Genomic DNA, 23,616 nt, shown 5'->3' on the forward strand with positions numbered 1-23,616 from the left:
ACACCTGGCCAGCACGATTCTCATCATATGGGATAGGGCATTAATAGTCTCCCTGGGATTACATGGGCATTAATAATCTCTATGCACATAAAATACAGGCAGAACATATAAGAAGTTGTTAGAATTGTATCAGTTCACAAGAGTGTTATCAGTTAGCCCAACTCATTTCTTTCAAACATTTAAGCGCCTTGCACTGAATATCCCCAAATCCTCTGAAAGAGGTTGTTGTGTGCATTTCAGGAGCTGCCTGGAGAGGAATGGTAGGTATCTGGTACGTCCCTTCTCCGCATCCCCCAGCCAGCACTTCCTACTTTGGGCACTAAACTGGATACCAGTAGACTGCCTCCCTTCCCCCTCTGGTGGGAGAACATTTGTAGGGATCTTGCCCTTTGCAATGCTCCCTCTCAAAGTGGATTTCCCACCTCCAGACACTCTAGTGACTTTGCTCTTCTGCAACGCCTGTTCCTTTGGGGGTATATCTACACTAGACCATTTTATCTGGAGTTAACTGATTTCTGATCCTTATGGTTAAGAACAAATGTTTGTAGCCTGCCTCAAATGTGTGGAGAATGTTCACACTAGCTTTTACAAACATGCTAAGAATCTCAAGTTAATGGACTGTACAAAAGTCTAGCAAAGACAGGGCCCTAGAGGGCTTTTCAATCATGCATTGCGGCCTTGTGTTAACACTATTGAAAAACGCCTCCTTTTGCCTGTCAAGACAGAGCCCTAGAGTGAGTCAGGCCCAATATTTTTATATACTACAAATCAGAGGCTAAAATAAAGAGGAAGGGGAATGCAACTTTCCCATCTCTGCTAAAAGCAGAGGATGGCTCTCTCTTCTCTCCCTTGGAGGAGCAATGTTCCCCCATTGATTCCCCCCCACCCACCCCCTCCTCAGCCGGTATGGTGAAAAGCTCCTGCTCTGTTTCAACCTACTTTACAAAATGTTAAAGCAAAGGCATAGATTGCAATACTGGAAAAGCCCCAAATCCTATCTCATGGGAGCCAATGGAGGTTAAAAAGCAACCTTTTCGAATGGCAACTTTTTTTCAAACTTAAACCGCAGGAGTGTTCTCATCTTCTAGCAATAGGGCAACATTATTAATAATGTAGAAATAAATGTAGTGATGGGAGCTAGGATATCTGTGAACGGTGTGTCATTGTTACTGGGCGATAACACACTTTAAAGAGGGACATCTCGGGTGCAGGTGTAAAGTACCAATAACCTAAAATCAGAGCAGCTTCAGGCAGCAGAGGTTAAGCAATGAAATGGTGCCACCTGATGGCACATGGTTGCAAATGCAAATAAAAATATATTTATGTGAGGAATTTCTTTACTGGAATAATGATCATCCTGTAAGTAATTCAGTAGCTTCAAGCTGCCTCTACCTGGACATGGACGAGGATGGCACGGCCATCTTATGGTCTCGTAAGGAATCTGATTAGCAAATGGGTGAATTGGCCTAAAATGCTAGGGATTAAAATACCGTTGCCTATTAACAGATCAACAAAGACAGATAAGCTACAGGCTATAAAATTTGCCTAGGTGGTAAGGGCTTCTGCAAGACTCTTGACACAACTTAAATCTTGCAGGTCCGATGTATGGGGGAGAGGTGCATGTAAGGAGCAAATGCATGGGCAGCCTTCATATCTCCTGCATACTGAGAACCTCAAATTTATGTAGGCACCGGGAAATCAATGGGAGCTAGGTGCCTAATAGACTGCTGCAGGGAGGGCTGTTCATAAGGGACAGCAGAGGGCCCACATAGGAAGTCAGTGGCCAAAACCTCACATAGGCGATGCAGAATCTGGAATAGCGGCTGCAGAGGGACCTGCACTACAGCCGGTACCCTGTCTGCAGATTGGGCTGTGTGAATTCCCTTCACCTGTCCCAGCTGAGTTTCCACATACGAACCCTAGTTCTTCTAACTTCACATGGAAGCAGGAAAAATGTGTGCTTGTGTAAATGGGTGTAACTCCACTGGAGTCAAGCGAGCTCCGCCGATTCATGCAAGCTGAAGATCTGGCCCTCACACTCCCAACTCTGAGGGTTCACAAAGCACATGTTTGTACCATACCAACAACAAACCCAAAACAAGACCAAACATCTTTTTTTTTTTTTCTCAAAACCACCCCAATAACGTGAGGGCATTTCAAATGTAAACAACAAGCATGAAAAAACAAAAAACATTTCAACCTGGCCTTTCTGCAGGTCACCACTAGTAAAACAACTGACAAGCGGAAGAAATGTGAAATCTCCACAAGAAAGCAGACACAGTGAGCCATTTTAACATTCTGCATTCGAAATGCAACACAACATGGCAGCCTCACCGGAGCGAGTAGAGAGGTTCCTCCATATTTAAAGGTGCAGAACACATTAAAAAAGAACAACAGCAGTTCCAGCCCATGATACAGCTATGCACAAGCATGCATGAGAGTTTTGTCCCACTATGAATTGCAGAATTGGGCCCTTTCAGAATCTTTATAAAATGTTTCTTTTCAAAGTTTTCCACCCATCATTGTTTGCTCACATTGAGTGATGTTTCTTCCAATTTGCCTTTTCTATAAGTCTGTGTCATGTGTGCACATGAAAAAAATAGATAAAAACTTGTCTTTTTAATAAATAGAATCTTAAGAGGGCCATTAAAAGTTGCAGAACTTGTCTTTATTATTTCTTTTTTAAAGTTATTCATGAATATAAAATTGCTCTGATCATATTTTTCTTTTATTTGCTATTTCCCCAGGCTAAAGAGTTATATATTTATCTTACAAATTAGGTTAGTTACTATGGTGTTCCTGCTATTATATATCACCTTTAACTTGGTTAGTTTGTGCGGCATATTAAACAATGTTAAATAAAATTTGCCATACTAGAAAATTTTTCAGCATAGTCTGGAATCCAGGGCCCTGATCCTAGGGAACGGTCCACTTGGAACAGCTTGCATGGTTGGGGCTGAGATGAGATGTGTGTTTGGGTCAAAAGGGTTACTGACTTCTAAGGGCTTGTCCACACAGGGAATTATTCCTGATTAACTATTGACTCCATGTGTGGCTGCTTTTATTTTGGGATAAGAGTGCCTTATTCCAAATTAGCTTAATCCAGTTTGGAAATTAATTAAAATAATTCGGAATAAGAGCATCCACACATGGAGTTAGTCAAGATTAAATAATCTGCTTTAAATTCACATCCTGCCTTATTCCAGATTGACTTTCATGTGTGTTGCACCTTAAGGGAAAGGATCCCCTTCCCTTACAAAGAGATAGTATCAAGCAGGTCATTGTTTAACTCAGCTCTCCAAAGTGCCATTTAAAGCGGTAGGGATAAATTCTGTACTGTACCTCGAGACAAACAGGGTGGGAGCCACATTTGTGGTGCTCAGATTTTGGGCTGTCTGGCCTGATTTAAATTAGAGCAGCCCCACCCAGCTGGCTATGGGCTGTTCCCAGAATCTCCATAGCACTGAGAGCTCCAGGGCTGCTTATGGCTGCCATATGCTCCGTTATTGCCCCGGGGGGTGGAGCATGTGGAAGCATCTCTCCTGTCAAATGTATACAAAATTCATGTACAGAAAATCTTGGAGGCATCTCCCTACAAATGGGCTCTAATAATATTGACATCATCACAAGATAAGATACAGAACTAGCCCAAATCACAGCCTCAAAACTCAGGGATAAACTTCGGGGATTAAGGAAGTAGCTGAGCTGTCACTCGAAAGCTGATCATAGGCTCGTTTAACTATCACATCCCATAAGACAGTCCTTTCAATTATGTCAACCTGTCTGCTCTCCCTAGACTCTAATTTTAGAGCAGCAGTAGCTAATATTCTTGGAAAACTGATCCGCCTCTCCAGATCTATCCTCTCTCTGCCTGCTGCTGTTAAAGGAGTATCCTGTGGGGACATCTTACTGCTTTACTTCCCCTTCTGTAATAAACCTAATAAAAATAGGTACCATTAGGTTGTTGTGAGTGTGTGTGTGTGTGTGGTCTATTTAAGGCACTTATTGGAGATGCATAATGGAGATGTCACATTTCAGTCACAGTGGGACCTGGTGGCAGTGCAGGGTCATTGCAATAAAAATAAAATTAAGTTTAAAAAGCCCCAGACAGAATTACAAGCAGAAAAAAGAAACAATATGATCAGAGGTCAGTAACTCCACCTTATGGAGGCAAATAGCAGCTGGAGTTAAGTATTTATGCAAATGCTGCTTAAAGGTAGCGATGGCTTCATCTCCGTGATAAACAAACAGGGGGGTTGTTCCAAAGGAGTGCAAAGCAGAACTGTGATTAGCAGCAGCCTTAGCTCAGAAACTATGAGTAAGAGCAATACCAAGGACACTGCTATATTGTTACCTATTTGAATAAGCTCCTGGGAGTTTTGACTGATTGAAGCCTTAGGTTATGTTTCCCAACGTGGGGTGCGGCCTAGTCCAGGGGGACAGAGAGCAGAGATGGGAAGCAGTGGCAGTTAGGGAAAACGGCATGACCCTGGACCACGCTGGAACAGCAAGGGGCACCTCTTTGAAAGCCCCCGCACAGCAGTCCATAGTGCAACCAGCTGCAGGAAGAGCTCACACAGAAAGTGATGCAGGATCAGGCAGCATCCTACTGGCCCAAACTTTCTTTCTGTGATAGCTATTTTCTTATGGCCCCATCCCAGCAGCGTCTCAGTGCATCCCAAACAATAACTCTCTCTCTGTCTTCCTTCACAGCCTGTCAGATAAATAGTACGAAGAGCTCTGAGTAGCTCAAAAGCTTGTCTCGCTCACCAGCAGAAGTTGATTCAATAACAAATATTACCTCACCCACCTTGTCTCTCAGGTAAATGACATGACTGGTTTGTGATCTGTTGGTTGTGCTGTTTGCTGGGCATGAAGAACTAACTGAGGGAAAGCTAAGTGGAAGAGATGAGTTTTGCATTTAGTTCTGAATCTGGCGAGGTTCATGTTCACCTTACCTCCTGCAGCAGAGAGTTCATGGTCTATGCCCAGCTCCAGCCAGAGTTCTGTCATTGACCTCATGAGGCCTCCCTGCTCCACTTTGGTGGTTGACAGTTTGATTGTTCTATTGAAACGTTGTGGGAGGGCATGGCAGCTCAGGTACAGGCAATCTTGGTTAGTGAGGGCAAGTCCTACGGAGGACTTTAAATATCAGGACAGAGTCTTAGAACTGGGCTCCGTATTCAAAGGGGAGCCAGTGCAGAATGCAGAACAAGAACAGATGTGCTCCTGGTGTCCTGTGTTGCTCAGCAGACAGGCTGCTGTGATCCGTACAATTGGAGTTTTCTCAGGACATGTGGCTTCATTCCTAGATTTGAGATGCAATAACTAAGCCTGGAGGTAACAACTGCATAGATCACTATGGCCAGGTCTGAGTCTAATAGAATGGGGGCAGTCATCCACCCAGGCACTGACGGAAATAGGTGTTTTTTGCCATCATGGCTATTTATGCAACCAGTAGAAACAAGGAGTTAATCCAACCAATTTAAAAATCTCTGAGTGGATGCCCTTCATAGAGAGGATAGTTAAGGAGGAGGCAGGATCTCTGAAGAGCTTTCCCTTTCCTGCTATGTTTCAGAGTGGTAGCCGTGTTAGTCCGTATCAGCAAAAACGACAAGGAGTCCTTGTGGCACCTTAGAGACTAACACGTTCATTTGGGCATAAACTTTTGTGGTGCTAACGAGGCCAATGCAATCAAGGTGGCCCATTTCCAACAGTTGGGCCACCTTGATTGCATTGGCCTCGTCGGCACTACAAAAGTAATTTTCCCTCCCTTGGTATTCACCCCTTCTTGTCAACTATTGAGAATAGACCACTTCCATGTTAATTGAATTGGCTCATTAGCACTGACCCCACACTTGGTAAGGCAACTCCCATCTTTACATGTGCTATAATATATATATATATATATATATATTCTGCTTACTGTATTTTTCACTCCATGCATCTGATGAAGTGGGTTTTAGCCCACGAAATCTTATGCCCAAATAAATGTGTTAGTCTCTAAGGTGCCACAAAGACCCCCCCATTGTTTTTCCTTTCTTGCTAGTATCACACCCATCTCACCTAGGTTTAGCTTCAGTCGGTTGCTCCCCATCCATGTATTTGTGTCTGCTGGGCATTGACAACACTGAGATTGTGCTGTTTAGGTCTGATGTGACAGAGCTGTAGATCTTGGTATTTTCTATATATTGCTGGCACCTTAGTATTTATTGTCTCACTAGCTCCCTCAGCAGAAGATGGGGGAGAGGTGTGAGCTTTGTGGGAGTCTACAGGTAGATGACCTGGAGGTAGAAAAGCAGTTGTTCCTAAGTTTGAGAGGTGGACTTGAGCCTTTTCAGGGTTTTCCCATTCACCCCTACAGCCTCTTGGAGGCAGGATAGTAGTGCTTGGTTATCTGTCAAAGGCCACAGAGAAATCCACTACGATCTTCCAGTGGCATTCAGGTAAGCTGGGGAGAGTGCTTTTGTCTGACCTCACCCAGGCATTCTCCACAGCTAACCAGCACAGAGCTTTGTGAGTGGGGGAATCGAGTGGGGGAGCAGTCACAGGGGAAAAGACCAAAAAACCCATCTCAGAAAAGGAATGGAGCAAAGCAGGAGGGAAAGATAGAAGGAGGCAGGGAGAGAGTGGTGTGGCAAGGGACCCTATTCACCAATTCTCTGCTAGTGGCAAACATGAACAAAATTGTCCGGGAACTACTGGGGACAACAAGATCAGGCTCCATCTTTGCAACTCAAGTTACGTAACATTCAATGCCTGGCCATTGGCTGTCATGGCAATGATATCTCTCCCAGCCTTCAGCAAGTTAGTTACACATGTCTTTCCTCTCATAAATCCATGTTGGCTCTCCCTAATCAAATTCTGCTTCTCAAGCAATTTCCCTTGCTAAATCCTTCCAAATCATTTCTAACCCTTCCCATCCCTTTGCAGTTAAGCTGGAGGGCCTATAATCACATGCTGCATTGTGTGATCCTTTTCTGAATAATGCCGGGTTCGGCACTTTCCTCCAGTTCTCAGCAGCCTAACCTGTCAGGAAAGAACTTCTAAAAATATCACTTAAGACCTCAGCTAATTTCTAATCCTCATTTCTCTTAAGATGCCTGGCTGTACTGTATAAGTTTTGAGACTTGGGATTTACAGCCTTCCTTAAGAGTATCTAATCTTTGCATAACCATTTCCATTGTTATCTGTACACTAACTCCTCCCCTATCATACCACACAACATGATCCCTGTCTTAGGCGGCTCTCCAGACTGCATAACAACATAAGCCAAATAACTGCATAAGATGTTGGCCTCTTCCTCACAGCCTAGCTCCAGTTCCCTCTCTTTAGTTAACCTTCTGTCAGAAACAATTTTTGGTCTGATCCTATGAAGTTCTGAGTGCTCCCAGGAGGTGAGAGTTAGCTTGTAAGATCTTCAGGGCATGTGCTTTTCTTTGCTCTGCAATTTACCTAGCACATTTTTTGAGTGCTCTATAAATAATATAATAGGACCTGAAGCCCCAGAACCTTACATGATTGGGCCTTTTATTACTTTTCCTATATGACTGTTCTTTGCCATTTACTATTCTTTCTGCTCCTCTGACAACTGTAACAACCAACCCCCATCGGAAGAATGAGCAAGGATAGCGAAAACCTAAGTAGCAAAGAATCCTGTGGCACCTTATAGACTAACAGACATATTGGAGCACATAAGCTTTCATGGGTGAATATGCACTTTGTTGGACGCATGTGGTAGTAACCTTCAGAAGAATCCATTTCAAAGGTGCACTGGACTATACAAGAGAGGAGCAAAGAACCCCAAGTTATTACCTCAGCAGACAAAGGAACTGAGCACTTTGGACTTTGTGGGAGATCCTGACCAGAGAAGTGGTCAGACATCTTGCTGCAAACTACCATGAACAAAGGCTGTAGATTGTTTAGTTAAGTTTTAGCCTCTAGACAGCATTTTTTCACTTGTATTTACTTGTAACCACTTCTAACTCTATCCTATATACTTGAACTCACTTAAAATCCTACCTCCTTTTGCTAATAAACTTGTTTTACTTTTAATCTAAACTAACGCAGTGCTGTGTGGGTGTAAAGTGAATATTAACTCCAGTTAATGTGGCAAGCTGCTGGGTATTGTATCTTTAAAGGAACAAATGAATCTTAATATCTCTCTGATGGACCAGGAGAGGGCTGGGCATTGCAGATGACATAGTTTTGGGAAAATTCAGGATGGGGTGGTATTTGGGTCATCTGGCCAGGTGTAACCAAGGTCAGAGTGTGGCAGCAATGTAATAAGCAATCAGAGTTGCTGAGGCAGACCTGCCTAACACTGTCTTTCTCTCTCTCTCTCTCTCAGTGCTTGCTTTTATGCTGGCTGGAAGAATCCAGACAAGGGAACTACACTAGCAGAGCATTTGGAGGCATTCAGGGTTATAGGGCAGGAAGTGACACAACCCCTTACTGGTCTGGATTGCACCCCCAGAATGTGAGAGTACATTAGTGACAACTAACATGTTGCATCAAGAGGAGAAACAGCTCACACTTGAGCACTAAATGTCCAAGAAACAACAAATACTCATGAGCAACTGCAGCTGAGGACAGAAAAAAGCTGTCTGAAGAATGTCTGTGGAGACTTTGAAAAGAATATTGGGCTGGATCATGTAGTTTCTGCATAGGTAAAACTGTTTCTGATGGGGCCAGGCCCACTTGGATCAGTTTGACCTGAGTCGCTGGAGATACCAGTCCCAACCACCATGCTCTGGAGCAAAAACCGCATGTAGCTCAACTTGCTCCAAAATATATAAACTGGGCATAGATGAGTGTAGAAAGCAACATCACAACCCTATCACCAGAAATGGAATTATTTGGCACCTGACTGCCTGGAGGTGAATGCTATCTATAGTCCCAGCACTATTCCAGTGCCCCTGAGATGTGATGCCTTAGGTGGCTGCCTATCATATCACTGTCTGACTCTTGGATACATTATACTCTAGGGATTGTATCCTGAACTGTGCCATTGATTGGTGTGTGACACTACATAAATCACTTACCCTCTCTTGTGCCTCAGTTCCTCATCTGTAATATGATCTCATTTCTGTTATGTATCATGGTAAAAATCAAGGGTCTTTCCGTTACTCTTGCTATCCAAACACAGCCGTTTTATATGCTCACTGACATTTGTAGAAAATGCCACAAAGTAACAAAGCACTGCAAAAATGTAACTTCCTGCTTTTGGGAAGAGACTCCTGCTTTTAGCTACAAACTCTCATGTTCCCAGCTTCCACAAGGAGTTTCTCAGTTTTATCCTATTATATGTACTCCTGACATGTAATAGGTGTTTACCCAGATTTGTGCTGCCTACCACCTCATCCAACCTTTGAGTCAGTTAGGGAGACAGTGGAAGTCAAGATCAGCACAAATGAAGAATCACTTTGGTCATTTGCCTTCTTGGCAGCTTCAGTTAAGGACGGCTGTACCACCCCTCATGCTGTTACTGTTGTAAATGAAGGAGAAATCAGGGGTTGCCCTTAGTGGGGTAGGAGAGAAACTGCAGGGGGTGCTGGCATTGCAATCATTTTGTTGAAGAGGGAAGGGACATACAGTGACCACTCTTCCCCACCACAATTTCAGAAAATGTCCTGTTTTGAAGATCTTCACCCTTGCTGTGCATGGAAGTCACCGGTTTGAGGTTAGTTCATACACACTTCCAGGGAAGTACATGTCTGGCTAATTCTTCTTGGTCTTCTGGCATCTTCTGGCTTTCAGTATGACCAGCATTTCTGATGGATCAGATTGGAACCTGTACCGAAACAGTGGCTGACTGACAGTGCAACATAATTTCAGGCAGAGAGACAGTATTTTCAGGAGAGAGCTCTAGCATTGGCTTGTCTTGTCTGCCCATGGTGTAAATGAGAGAGAGATTTATGTGAGCATGATATAACAGCATTATGGAGTCACATGATCACCACATGCTGTTTTCACTGTGTACACAGCACAAATCAGCCTTAGTCATGTTCATCCAAAACACCATATGCCTTCCTCCAGCTCATTAAATGAGCACCTGACTCCCTGATCCCATGATCACACTCTACACACACAACTCCTAATACTATATGGGAAAGTCAGGTATTTATTATGGGGTTACCTAGAGAACAGTATCAGAGACACAGTAGTAATTTGCATTTCTAGACTCTTATTTTACAAACATTAGTTAATTAATAATCCTCAACATCCACTGGGAGGTAAGTATTATTATCCATGCTTGAATGGTAAGGAAAGTAAGGTACTGGGCGGGAAAGACCAGACATTTCAAAAGTAGATCTTGAGTTTTGGGTGCCTACAGTTTTTGGGTGGGTGTCCAACTCGAGCACTCACAGCTTTTATTAACTTACAAAACCATGCTCTCAAGTGTCCCTTGCCTCTGTTCACCATAAGCTGGTAATGAGTGACACAGGATGGATCACTGGATGATTACCTGCTCTGTTCATTCCCTCTGAAGCACCTGACAGTGGCCACTGTTGGAAAACAGGATACTGGGCGACATGGACCATTGGTCTGACCCAGTATGGCTGTTTTTATGTTCAGTTGGGCATCCAAAAACAGAGGTCTCTGTTGAAAATTTTGATACAGAAGACTTGCCCAAGGCCAGAAAGGGAGTTAGCAGAAGAGCTAGAAATAGAAGCCCAGTCAGCATTCTGTCCTCACTGCTAAAGAACACTGCCTCTACTTGGGTGTATGAAACTGGTTTACTTTAGAGCTGTGGGAACCCTTGGGTTGAATATTGCCATCTAAATGGATGGTGTAGCAAAGTAAGGGTATGTCTACACTAGCAAGTTTCTGCGCCACAAGTTATACCACTATTTTTAAACCGCTGGAATTAAACCGCTGTTGCGTGTCCACACTGTGCTCCTTGTGACACTGCAGCACACCCACATGAGCAGCTCTTGCAACGGCAAAGAGAGCAGTGTATTGTGGGTAGCTATCCCACTGTGCAACTGGCCGCAGAGGGCTTTGGGAAGGATTTGCAATGCCTCATGGGGTAGGCACAACGTCACATGATGCAGGTTTCCCAATCCCATTGTTCCAAGGGCATCCTCCTACACTGCCAACTGCTTTTCAACTGAAGTGGGGAGGGAGAGTCTGTGTGTGTATGGAGCGGGGGAGAGAGACAGTGTGTTTTGGGGGACAGAGAGTGTGTCAGCATGCTGCCTTGTAACTTCAGACAGCGATAGGAAGCAACCAGTCCTGAGGCAGAGGAAGGGGGAAACCCCGACATCAGCCCCCACCTCCCTTCCTGGGCTCTGCATAGCAATGTCTCTCTCTCACACACACAGGCACCCACCTCTGTGTTCAACAGCACAAGAATTCCACATTAATGGTTTGCTTTTTGTCCCGGAGCAGATCAGCACAGCACCCAAAGACTGTCAGAAACAGTGCTTTGAAAGGGGAGGGGCGCGTGTCTCCAGGGCAGCCAAGTTCAAAACAATGAGCAGAGCGGCCACTTGAGGCATTATGGGACAGCTCCAGAGGCCAATTACAGTGCAGAAAGCAATCAAGTGTCGACACTGGCAACAGAGCACTGGAGCCTCTGTGCAAATAGGCTTACGTCTCATCAGGGTGGGTTTTTTTGCAGCGCTGCAACTGAGGAGTTTCTGCACACAAACTGGCTTGCTTGCAGTGTGTACACATCCGCTGTTTGAGCGCAAAAAGCTGCTTTTACTGCACGGAAACTTACTAGTGTAGACAAGCCCTAAGTCTTGGTTGGAATGCCTCAATTATTGAGAATTGTAAGCACAAACCCCAGGAAGATTGTGTCCCACCTATATAGTTAGGGGCAGATAAATTGAGTCCCACGTAGGCCTGTCAGTAGGTCTCTTGGATGAACCCTTATGTTAGATGACCATTGTTTCAGACAGGCAACATTCTGCATTCCAGTGTTGTACAGCATTATGTTTATGTACATTTGGAGCTATATACAAATACTACAGGACAAATAGGTAAGTTCCTGTCTGCACCGCATGGATGTTGCCTATCTCCTGACACTACGTGGAGTTTGCATGGTGTCCCCTGCCTTGCTACAGAACAAGATGTTTAGACCTCTACAGCAGTGCTAAATGGAGAGCAAACAGCAAAGAAAAGAAAAAAGAAGATAGCACGATTTTTGTTTTATTAAAGACTAGTATTGAGGGCTTCCTAGATTCCAGGCCTTCACTCTTGCTTGTACCCACCCCTCAGTGATCTACGCCCCAATGGGCTGAGAGGACTCTGCTCCTATCTAATCCTTCTCAGGGCTGTGGGGATCCTGCCCCTACCTGATACCCACCCCAGCACTGTGGGGACCCTGATCTACTCCCCTCTGAGCTGTGGGGATCCTGCCTCACCCCATACCCGCCCCAAGCGCCGTGGGGACCCGGATCTACTCCCCCATGGCCTGCGGGGATCCTGCCCCAGCGCCGTGGGGACCCGGATCTACTCCCCCATGGCCAGCGGGGATCCTGCCCCAGCGCCGCGGGGACCCGGATCTACTCCCCCATGGCCAGCGGGGGACCTGCCGCTGCCCGATACCCGCCTTGGGGCGCTGGGGCGTTGTCTAGCCCAGGCTCTTCTAGAACACACAGTCCCGCACTGTCATCGTCCCTCCCCCTCGGGAGCTCCGCAAGGCCCCACCGCCCTCTGACTCAGCACAGTTGAAGGCCACTGATTGGCCGCGTGCTGACTTAGCGCTGTAGAACGCGCCAACGGCGAACCGTGATTGGTCCGGGGTGCCGATGTCGTCATGAACCGCGCGCGCGCCAGGCATGACTCGGCCAAGATGGGATCGGCCGAGCGGAGCGTGACTCAGCGGGAGGGCTGAGCGATAAAAGGCCCGGCGGCGGGGGGGAGGGGGGAGGCTGGTGGTGGACTCGCGGTAGCGGCGGGTGAGTGCGGCCGCCCGCCCGCCCGCGCCTCGCCGTTTCTGGGCGAGCGGACTCACCCCTGGAGCGGTCCCGTCCCGGGCGGAGACGGGGCGCGGCTCCATCACGCTGCCCGCTCGCCCTTCGGAGGCGGTGATCCGTCCGCGCCGAGCGGAGTCCGGCTCCCTTCCCGGGGGGGTTTCTCCCCCTGCTCGGCGGAGATGGCGCCTTGGCCTTCCCCACTGGTGGCTCGTGACCGGTTGCCGGCCGCCTGGTGCTAGCCTCCCCCATTGTTGTCAGAGCTGGCGCTGGCTGATCCCTTCCTCTGGCCCAACCTAAAGATCGCTCCTACAAAATGCTTTGATGGGCGGGGGGGTGAGGTGCATCTGGCTTTTTGTATTGATACTGCAATAAACTAACACCCCCTTCCCCCAACTTCATTTTTGAAGGTGACCGCTGAAGTGGTCAAGGAGCTTGAAGCATCTGCTGGCCTATGATGGAGTTTCCGGACTTGGGCAAGCATTGTTCAGAAAAAACTTGCAAACAGCTGGGTAAGAAGCACTTTGACTGCAATTACTGGGATAAAAAGAAAAGGAGTACTAGTGGCACCTGAGAGACTAACCAATTTATTTGTGAGCTGTAGCTCACGAAAGCTCATGCTCAAATAAATTGGTTAGTCTCTAAGGTGCCACTAGTACTCCTTTTCTTTTTGTGGATACAGACTAACAGGGCGGCTACTCTGAAACCTGAACTACTGGGATAGTTAGTTTACTACATTCTGTTATCTGCTCTAGTCCTCTTGGTAGCTTTTCATGAACCAAATGAACTGTCAGACAAGGGGTACTCTAGAAGTTAAGGTGATTTACTGAATGAAAGTCCAGATCTGGTTCTGGCTAGCAGTGGTGAACCCATAAATGCCAAAAAGCTGTGTGCCTCAAATCCTCTTGGGGGAAACCTGACTTGAGTTATGAGATGGAGACTCCTGATTTAGAGAACAGGAGTGGAGTGAATTTGTTTTCACTGCCAGGACCAGAGAAGCGTGACTAGACTATCTTGTCCTATTAAAATGTACCCATCAGTACTCTAAGAATACTTGCTTAGCTACACAAGGTATGCAATACTAATGTTGCTTACCCTCAAACTAATACTCCCAGTACCTTCTTGGGAACAACCAGAACCAAATACTGCAACACTGTCCTGAAGCAGAGAAACTTGAGATCAGAAATGCCTGTCTATCCCAAGGCCTTCATATCTGAGGACTGTTAAACCTGTCACATCTGATCTCTATACTAGTAGTACAGGAAGAGAGTCTTTGTTTTGGACAAGACTTGAAATGAGCTGATAGAGCAGTACAGATCTTGGAGAAGAGAGGCACTAAACAAGCAAGTAGTTCTACTCTGTAGAAACTGTCCTACACTAAACTATTGCAGGTATCTGCAATAATCTGCATCTGAGATGTCTAGATTTGTAGCCAGAACTGAAATAAACCTCCAACCATCAGTGAAACCCTAGAATCCAGAGAAGCACCTCAGGCTGTGGACTCTGGCAAGGCAGACAGTATGCCTGTCAAAATATCTGGATTCCTTGTTGTAATGCATTGAGTCTCTGTTACTATGTCTGGATCAGCTATTAATTATGAGGATATCCCAAGAATAGTTGCAGATGCTGCACTTCTATAAGCTGTCTCAGCTATTCACTCTTAACAGCTGGGAGACTTCTGTGTTTGGGTATAATAAAGTGAGCTAAAGCAAATCTGCTGTGACTTTAGGCCTAGGAGAGTACTTGGTGCTTCTGACTAATATGCCCCCAGAACTATTAGCAGCTGCTGTTGAGCAAGGACCTAGGGCAGTCTGTCTCATTGTATTGATGGTTTAGCAGGTCTTGCAAGTAACTTGTGGATTAAAAGGCAGAAGTGAGGCTACCCTAGCACTTTCAAATTGAGAGAAGCGTGTCTACTCACTGTTGCTCGCTAAAATATACATCTTGGAATGGCCTAAACTAGTTCCTTGTAAAGGTGTCCTGGATTCTGAGTAACCAGACACCTGCTTTCATGTTGCCTACTTAATGCATGAGGAATTTACTCACAATGTTTAGTAACGCTTTAAAAGGTAAATGTCTGTCTTCCATATTTAGGACTTGCAGGCATATAATGTTTTTCTTACAGATTTCCTTCCTTTAAAATGTGATGCATGTAAGGAAGTTTTCTGTAAAGATCACATCACATATGACACACACAAATGTACCTCTTCATATAAGAAGGTAAGTGTCTAACAGTAATTCCGAATGCTTCCACTTAAGGAATTCTCTAGCTGTGAAGAAAGCCAACTTTGAAACCTGATTAGGAGTTTCTTGTAGTCTGCTTTGCTGGGTCTTCCGCTTGCAGTAGACTTGTTTAGTTTACAACTGAAATTTAAAAGTTCAAACAGTAAACTTCTGTAAGCTGTAGCAAACCTGATTGCATCCTGCACTTAAATTGGGGTCCCATAAAGAGTGCAGAGACAGTGCTGTACATCTTCAGCAATGCAGTAGCTATCAGTTGAGAGTTCAGTAAAGTTTCTCCAAATCTTAACTTGATAAAAATATGGCAGTGAACGTGAAACTACAGAAAAGCAAATGACTGAATACTTGATGGATGGAAAGTCTGATTAGCAATAACACTGGTCTAGAATATGGGTCTGTATGAGAACTGGAATTTGGGTTATCAAGAAAAGTTCTCATGTGTCTGTTCTAGCAATACAGAATTACTGGCCAGAATAAGTACAGTCTTATTTGAAATAAACACTTCAGCTTATCTAGGTCCAGAATCTGACTTGACTTAAGTCATCTAATGTAGTTAACAAATGTACTGTTCTTGTGCAGCAGTCTTCAAACTCTGGTCACCTATATCTCTTGCTGCAGTTGCTTGTGGTTCTAGAACCATAGTTGTACACCATACCTGGAAACTCAACAAAAGAACTTACACAATTGGGGCTAGCGAAGAAACCAAATCAACAAGGAAAGTGTACTCAGGATTTGAAAATTACATGATCTAAAAGCAAACTAGATGGGACGTTCGTGCTAGCTGGCTAGCACGAACTACAATGATGTTGACATGGACTTCCTGTAGTAACGAAATGCAGAATCCAGCACTGATGAAGTGGATGTGCTGGAAGTTCTGAAGAGAACTTGGTATAGGAACGGAACGTCACTCAGTTCAGAATATTTCCCTCTCCTTTCAAAGGAAAGGGATGGAAATCTGAGTTGGGTCTTGCTTTCAGTCCCATTTCTAATAACTTCACTGTCTTCAGGATGTGCAGGTTCCAGTATGTCCTTTATGTAACACTCCCATCCCAGTGAGAAGAGGAGAGATGCCAGACATTGTAGTTGGAGCACACATGGACAGGGACTGCAAATATGATCCTACTCAGCAGAAACAGAGGGTAAGAAAACTCGCTTTGAAATCTAAATTGATGCTTATAGAGACAAGCCACCTAACTGCATAACAGTATGATACAGGCAGCAGCAATGCAAGCTCACTTACCTACTAGGCCTCAAGCTTCCTCTGGAAGACTCCTAGAAGAGATACCCAAACTCACTTAAATTATTTGCCTGACTGTACTCATCAAGATATGAGCAGTAGTCCAAATAGTGGGTAGAGAACAACTTATACTGCAGACCAGTAAACAGTGATTGTGTGGTCATCAGCCTTTCCTGACCAATTGGGTTTGAACTGGTGACCAAACTAAAGGCTTTCAGTACCCAAACAATTAGTGCCTCTGGGTTCAGCAAGCGCTAATTAGTACTATTGCCAAGACCAGAAACTGTCACTCTTGCTCTGCACTATGGTTATATTTCGCCCAGTAAGCAGTATAGAATATTTAACTCTGAATTCAAGGAGTTGGAACAATCTTCTTTTCCCCCCTCAAACTGCTCTCTAAATTTCAGGTAAATCTAATTTAGAGGCCTGGATGCCATCTTGGTCCAATTAGAAAATTAATTTGCCAGTAATGTGTGAAGTACTTGCTGCTTGAACTAAAACAACTGTCCTGGACTACATTTTTTAGATTTTCACAAACAAGTGCTTAAAAGAGGGTTGCAAAAGGAAAGAGATGATGAAGCTTGTTTGTAACCAATGCCATGGGAACTTCTGTATAAAACATCGGCATCCTCTGGATCATGACTGCAAAGTGGGAGGTCGCCCTATCTCCAAAGCAGGGTAAGGATGTTAAATTTCATAGTACAGGAAACAGGCTGAGGTAGGAAAGCAATTGCCTGAGCAAGGGGGAAACCATACCATTATCTCTGCAACTTGCAGCTAAATGAGTTCTCAAATGTTATCTCTGGGAAGACAGTTGGTCAACTATCTCACTGAAGTATTTGGCTCCTTAAGCCCTTGTAGGACTAAATTCTGTGAGCAATTTGAGAACACATTTGGAAGGAAAGGGATGACTGACTTTTCTAATGGTGAGCCTTTTGTATCAGACTGACTTCTCTAAGGCACCAATTCCCTTAGTATCCAAGTGTTACTGTAGGAAACAGAGTATAAACTTGAGCCTTTCTAATGGAGTAATATGTCTCTTCTAGACACAGCTACCTTCCTTGCTCCATGCAGTAGTATTCTAGAGCAGTTGGGTGACCAGTTCTGCACAAATCTGGAAGTGGATGGATGTGTGATGTTCAGCATGGTTCTATTTCCTTGTAGATATGCAGCTATAATGAGAGCATCAGGATCAAACAAGATGTCCTCTAACTTATCTTCACAACAGGTATAAACTGAAGTGTGGTTATGAGATTAGCAAAATAAGGTGACTTAAAACAGAGCCTTGTGTCTACAGAATGTAAAATTGCCATTGGCACTCCTTCCTTAAAACTTTATTATAGTTGCCAGTTGACATCTGAGCAATGCCAGGAGTGTAAAGGAGGGGCATAAACAGTCCAAGACATGGCTGTTTTGTCACTGTGGCAATTAATCTTTGCATAGTGCATAAATGTGCAGTCAAATTGCTACTTATTACAATGACTTAGTAGCTGAGTCAGTCCAGCACTTGACATGGTCAAGATGTAAGAACTCATTATTGGGTGACTAATGTCATTAGTTCAGCCATCGGACTATTTCAACACTTAAATAATTATTCAAACTTTCCTGGTTAGGGTTGATCACTGCAGGACTCTAGCCTAAATCTGTAATTTAATAATTTCAATCTGTTCTCTTTCAGATGCTGATGAGCTGAGGCAGTCCTAATGGCTGGATTAAATTCTCCTTTAAACTATTGTAAATGTATTGCCTAAAGCTTGTGCATATTTTTCTACAGTACAAATAAAATTATTTTATCTAATCTCTCAACTTCCAATAAATTGCTATTTCCTTTTGTAAAGGATAGTAATGTGTTCTCTGTATTTGGAATACCTCAGTCCTAAGAGAATAGCTAGCATTTTCTCCTTGTAAAACCAAACAAGAAGGAAAGTGAGGAAGAAGGAAACCTCTGTATGCCTATAGCAGAAGGATACACTAAAGTAACAACTAATACCACACCTCCAACCCTGGGCTATTGCAATATACATCTGAAATCCATTTGGAAACAAGCTGTAGTGACTAAGTAGTTTATAGTGTGAACATGTCACCTGATTCATCTGTATTAGCTGTAGGGTGCAGTTTAAAGTAACTCCAGCTGTGAAGTGACTAAGTCAGACATCTGCCATGGACAGTCTGTGGGACTCCCTATGGGATGCTACTCAGCAGAGGTGTTTGAGCATAACTCCTCTCTAGAACTCACTTGTCCTGTACTTTAAAATCTGAATCATTTTCAGGATGTACTACAAAGGTCAAGCTGCGCTCATAAGCAGTTGATTTGTTTGCTTAGTGGGAGGGGAAGAGCTGCCTTTGTATCTTTTTTTTTTTTTTCCTCCCCCTCTGTAGCATATGCAGTACTCAGGCCCCATAGCTATTTTTCACTGCTTATAAACAAATTATACCTTCAGTAGTTACTGACTTTCAACTTCAATAGCTTCCTATGCCACTGATTTTTTTTTTTTTTGGTAAACAATGTACAGCAGTTTAGCTTCGGAATTGAAAATAGAGTTTCAGATGAGCTGGAAGGGCTCCTGGTTGATTTTAAAAAAAAAAAAAAAAAAAATGTAACTACCTGAACTGGCCTCTAAGCAGGCCACTCCTCTAAACTTGATGCCAGGTGGTCAGGACCTCAATTTCATGTCTCATTGGAACAATGCCATCTCCACTAACAGCCTGTGACTCTACTATTATGTTGGAGCGTTAGTTTAGAACTAATGGAGGCAGATTGGTATCTATTGAATCATCACTAGCTACACTGAGTTCATATTCAATCTTGCTCCTCTTGTGAAAGAGGAAGCTCACAGCACAAACTTCTGAACCAATAACAGGAATAATGGATTATCTGTTTTAAAAGTTGTCTTTTGCTTCCCAAGGCAGCAGTGAAGCGTAAAGGGATGTCTGTATCTGTTGTGTTCACGTACAATAACTTCTATTACTAGGGAAGCGAACAGTGTAGGTGCTCAACAATCTCCTGTACTTATGGTATCCCTCTAGACTATAAGAGTTTAATTCTCAGAATGCATAGCAAAAGTAGAGTTAAGGTCCGTTACAGGAAAAAAATTGTTTAAAACCAGGAAATGCAGTGGTAAGGTGACAATGCCTTGCTCACGCAATGTCCACTCTGCTCCCTTTTGATCCCTGTTCTGAGGAGTTGGTCAGGGAGACTGTAGCACCTTAGTCCTCTTTCAGCCTTTTTGTCCAATCTGATATCTACCAACTAGCAGTATGTTCCCCAGTCCTGACTTAGAATGTGATGGATGAAGAGACGATGGTAGCTTTTGATAGGATGGATGTGGTAGTCCATTCCTATTTGAGGGAAAACTCTACCTGGGGACCCTTTGACCAAATGACCTTCAGATTTGCACCACAACAGGCCCTGTATCTTCAAGTGGTATAGCAATTTTCAAGGCCCTCTGCCTATGGATTTTAGAGCATTTTTAAAGTTGGCTTTAAACAGAAATCCTGCTACAACCCTAATTAGGGAGTTGCTCCCATGCATCCATAATCAGTTTGTTTACAAAGCATCTTTAATTGTTCTGGATGAAAGGTACCATATACATTTAAAATCCTCCACCATCACCTCCACCCCCACCATTTCCCTGGGAAACTTCTCTCAGGAAGCTAGTTTCATAGGTGGAGAAACTGATTCTATGTTAAGGAGTACTTGTGGCACCTTAGAGACTAACCAATTTATTTGAGCATAAGCTTTTGTGAGCTACAGCTCACTTCATTGGATGCTGTAGCTCACGAAAGCTCATGCTCAAATAAATTGGTTAGTCTCTAAGGTGCCACAAGTACTCCTTTTCTTTTTGCGAATACAGAGTAACACGGCTGTTACTCTGAAACCTGATTCTATGTTGGAACTAAGTGACACTATCTATGGTCCTTAAATTGGAAGTGATTTCATTGTCTGTAATACCACATTACACCACAAGATGTCACAACAGGACCCACAATGAAATACTTGACAGGTTTCAGAGTAACAGCCCTGTTAGTCTGTATTCGCAAAAAGAAAAGGAGTACTTGTGGCACCTTAGAGACTAACCAATTTATTTGAGCCTAAGCTTTCGTGAGCTACAGCTCACTTCATCGGATGCATACTGTGGAAGTGAGCTGTAGCTCACGAAAGCTTATGCTCAAATAAATTGGTTAGTCTCTAAGGTGCCACAAGTACTCCTTTTCTTTTTAATGAAATACTTGTTGCTACTCAAATCTAGGATATAGAATCATAGAATATCAGGGTTGGAAGGGACCTCAGGAGGTCATCTAGTCCAACCCCCTGCTCAAAGCAGGACCAATCCCCAACTAAATCATCCCAGACAGGGCTTTGTCAAGCCTGACCTTAAAAACTTCTGAGGAAGGAGATTCTACCACCTCCCTGGGTAACGCATTCGGTGTTTCACCACCCTCCTAGTGAAAAAGTTTTTCCTAATATCCAACCTAAATCTCCCCCACTGCAACTTGAGACCATTACTCCTTGTTCTGTCATCAGCTACCACTGAGAACAGTCTAGAACCAATCCTCTTTGGAACCCCCTTTCAGGTAGTTGAAAGCAGCTATCAAATCCCCTCTCATTCTTCTCTTCTGCAGACTAAACAATCCCAGTTCCCTCAGCCTCTCCTCATAAGTCATGTGTTCCAGTCCCCTAATCATTTTTGTTGCCCTCCGCTGGACTCTTTCCAATTTTTCCACATCCTTCTTGTAGTGTGGGGCCCAAAATTGGACACAGTACTCCAGATGAGGCCTCACCAATGTCGAATAGAGGGGAATGATCATGTCCCTCGATCTGCTGGCAATGCCCCTACTTATACATCCCAAAATGCCATTGGCCTTCTTGGCAACAAGGGCACACTGTTGACTCATATCCAGCTTCTCGTCCACTGTAACCCCTAGGTCCTTTTCTGCCGAACTGCTGCTGAGCCATTCGGTCCCTAATCTGTAGCGGTGCATGGGATTCTTCCATTCTAAGTGCAGGACTCTGCACTTGTCCTTGTTGAACCTCATCAGATTTCTTTTGGCCCAATCCTCTAATTTGCCCAGGGCTCTCTGTATCCTATCCCTACCCTCCAGCGTATCTACCTCTCCTCCCAGTTTAGTGTCCGCTGCGAACCTGCTGAGGGTGCAATCCACACCATCCTCCAGATCATTTATGAAGATATTGAACAAAACCGGCCCAAGGACTGACCCTTGGGGCACTCCACTTGATACCAGCTGCCAACTAGACATGGAACCATTGATCACTAACCGTTGAGCCCGACAATCTAGCCAGCTTTCTATCCACCTTATCGTCCATTCATCCAGCCCATACTTCTTTAACTTGCTGGCAAGAATACTGTGGGAGACCGTGTCAAAAGCTTTGCTGAAGTCAAGGAACTACACGTCCACCGCTTTCCCCTCATCCACAGAGCCAGTTATATCGTCATAGAAGGCAATTAGATAAGTCAGGCATGACTTGCCCTTGGTGAATCCATGCTGACTGTTCCTGATCACTTTCCTCTCCTCTAAGTGCTTCAGAATTGATTCCTTGAGGACCTACTCCATGATTTTTCCAGGGACTGTGGTGAGGCTGACTGGCCTGTAGTTCCCAGGATCCTCCTTCTTCCCTTTTTTAAAGATGGGCACTACATTAGCCTTTTTCCAGTCGTCCGGGGCTTCCCCCGATCGCCATGAGTTTTCAAAGATAATGGCCAATGGCTCTGCAATCACATCCGCCAACTCCTTTAGCACTCTCGGATGCAGCGCATCCGGCCCCATGGCAGAGGGGCATTGCTGGCACATGATGGCCTATATCACATTGGTAGATGTGCAGGTGAACAAGTCCCTGATGGTGTGGCTGATGTGGTTAGCTCCTATGATGATGTCCCTTGAATAGATATGCGGACACAGCTGGCAACAAACTGCTTACTGTATATTTCACTCCATGCACCTGACGAAGTGGGCTCCAGCCCACGAAAGCTCATGCCCAAACAAACCTGCCAGTCTCTAAGGGCTTGGCTACATTTGCGAGTTACAGTGCAATAAAGGAGCCCCGGGCGCACTAGCTCACTACCTGTCCACACTGGCAAGGCACATAGAGTGCTCTGACTCTGCGGTACAGGGCTGCTGGTACTCCACCTCGGCAAGTGGAATAACATTTGCTGCGCCCCCGATGGAGCGCCGCGGCACCAGTGTGAACGAGGTGTTGCATTACTGCGCTCTGACCAGCCTCCGGAAATGTCCCATAATCCCCTTACGTCAAATGGCCACTCTTGTCATTGTTTTTTAATCGCTGCAGGAATGCGGATATGCCCTTTGAAAGCTCCGTTTCTGACAACCGGCTACTTATCTGCTCCGAGACAAAGCAAGCCATTAGTGTGGAATGCTGTGTGTGTGACAGAGAGGCTGGGGAAAGGGGGCGGGGTCTGCTGCTGTCTGAACTTACAAGACAGCATGCTGACATGCTCTCAGCCCCCCCAAAACCCATTCTCTCTCCCCCCACATACACACAACACACTCCCTGTCACACTCCACCCCTCCCCCATTTGAAAAGGATGTTGCAGTCACTTGCATGCTGGGATAGCTGCCCATAATGCACTGCTCCCAATGCCATTGCAAATGCCACAAATGTGGCCACGCCAGTGCACTTGAAGCTGTCAGTGTGGACAGACTGCAGCGCTTTCCCTACTGCGCTCTCTGAAGGCAGGTTTAACTCAAAGCGCTCTACATCTGCAAGTGTAGCCATGCCCTAAGGTACCACAAGGACTCCTCGTTGTTTTTATGTGGGAATTGTAACTTTCCAGCCATGTCCCTCTTCCCCACCCTTCGTGTGCTGCAACAGGGCCAGTGTTGTGTTCCTGAATCTGCCTCAAACAATATCCCGAGAGGTGTAATTGTCCAAATAATCCTAATGGGATCTTGACTCTGAAGCCCAGTGTCATCATTCATTATTTTACTACTGATCATTTTAGCAGAAATAGCCAGTTAATGTGCTGATTCCTTGCTTGTTGAAAGGGAGGGCAATGAGGAGTTCAATCCCCTCCCTCTTTCCCTCCCATTATGAGGGAACTGACTTTAAATTCAAAAGAAAGAGGAGTTGCCTCACTCCTGGGTGCCAAGAACTCAAGCTGTCTTTTCCTAATCATCAGTCCCCTTCATGGATACAAAAATATACAGCATATTGAAAATGTGACCACTTTGTAA

At 44.7% G+C, this 23,616-nt stretch overlaps 1 protein-coding gene across 3 annotated transcripts; it reads left to right on the forward strand.

Annotated features, from left to right (window-relative positions):
- The first annotated feature begins 12,838 nt into the window (after nucleotides 1–12,838).
- On the forward strand, nucleotides 12,839–18,202 carry ZFAND2A (zinc finger AN1-type containing 2A). 3 transcript variants are annotated; one of them, XR_012161117.1, is made up of 7 exons: nucleotides 12,839–12,911; nucleotides 13,337–13,438; nucleotides 15,052–15,146; nucleotides 16,175–16,306; nucleotides 16,931–17,082; nucleotides 17,451–17,632; nucleotides 18,083–18,202. XR_012161117.1 is itself a non-coding variant. In XM_073362058.1 (7 exons), the coding sequence occupies exons 2-7, from the start codon at nucleotides 13,381–13,383 to the stop codon at nucleotides 18,095–18,097; spliced, it is 516 nt and encodes a 171-aa protein (XP_073218159.1). In that variant the 5' UTR covers nucleotides 12,839–12,911; nucleotides 13,337–13,380; the 3' UTR covers nucleotides 18,098–18,202. The 3 variants fall into 3 exon arrangements, 2 of the variants coding, with proteins under 2 accessions (XP_073218159.1, XP_073218160.1); XM_073362058.1 differs by having other exon boundaries at nucleotides 17,569–17,632; XM_073362059.1 differs by lacking the exons at nucleotides 17,451–17,632; nucleotides 18,083–18,202 and having other exon boundaries at nucleotides 16,931–17,187.
- Nucleotides 18,203–23,616: the final 5,414 nt, after the last annotated feature.

Source organism: Lepidochelys kempii, chromosome 10 (genome assembly GCF_965140265.1).
Source record: "Lepidochelys kempii isolate rLepKem1 chromosome 10, rLepKem1.hap2, whole genome shotgun sequence".
NCBI lineage: Eukaryota > Metazoa > Chordata > Testudines > Cheloniidae > Lepidochelys > Lepidochelys kempii.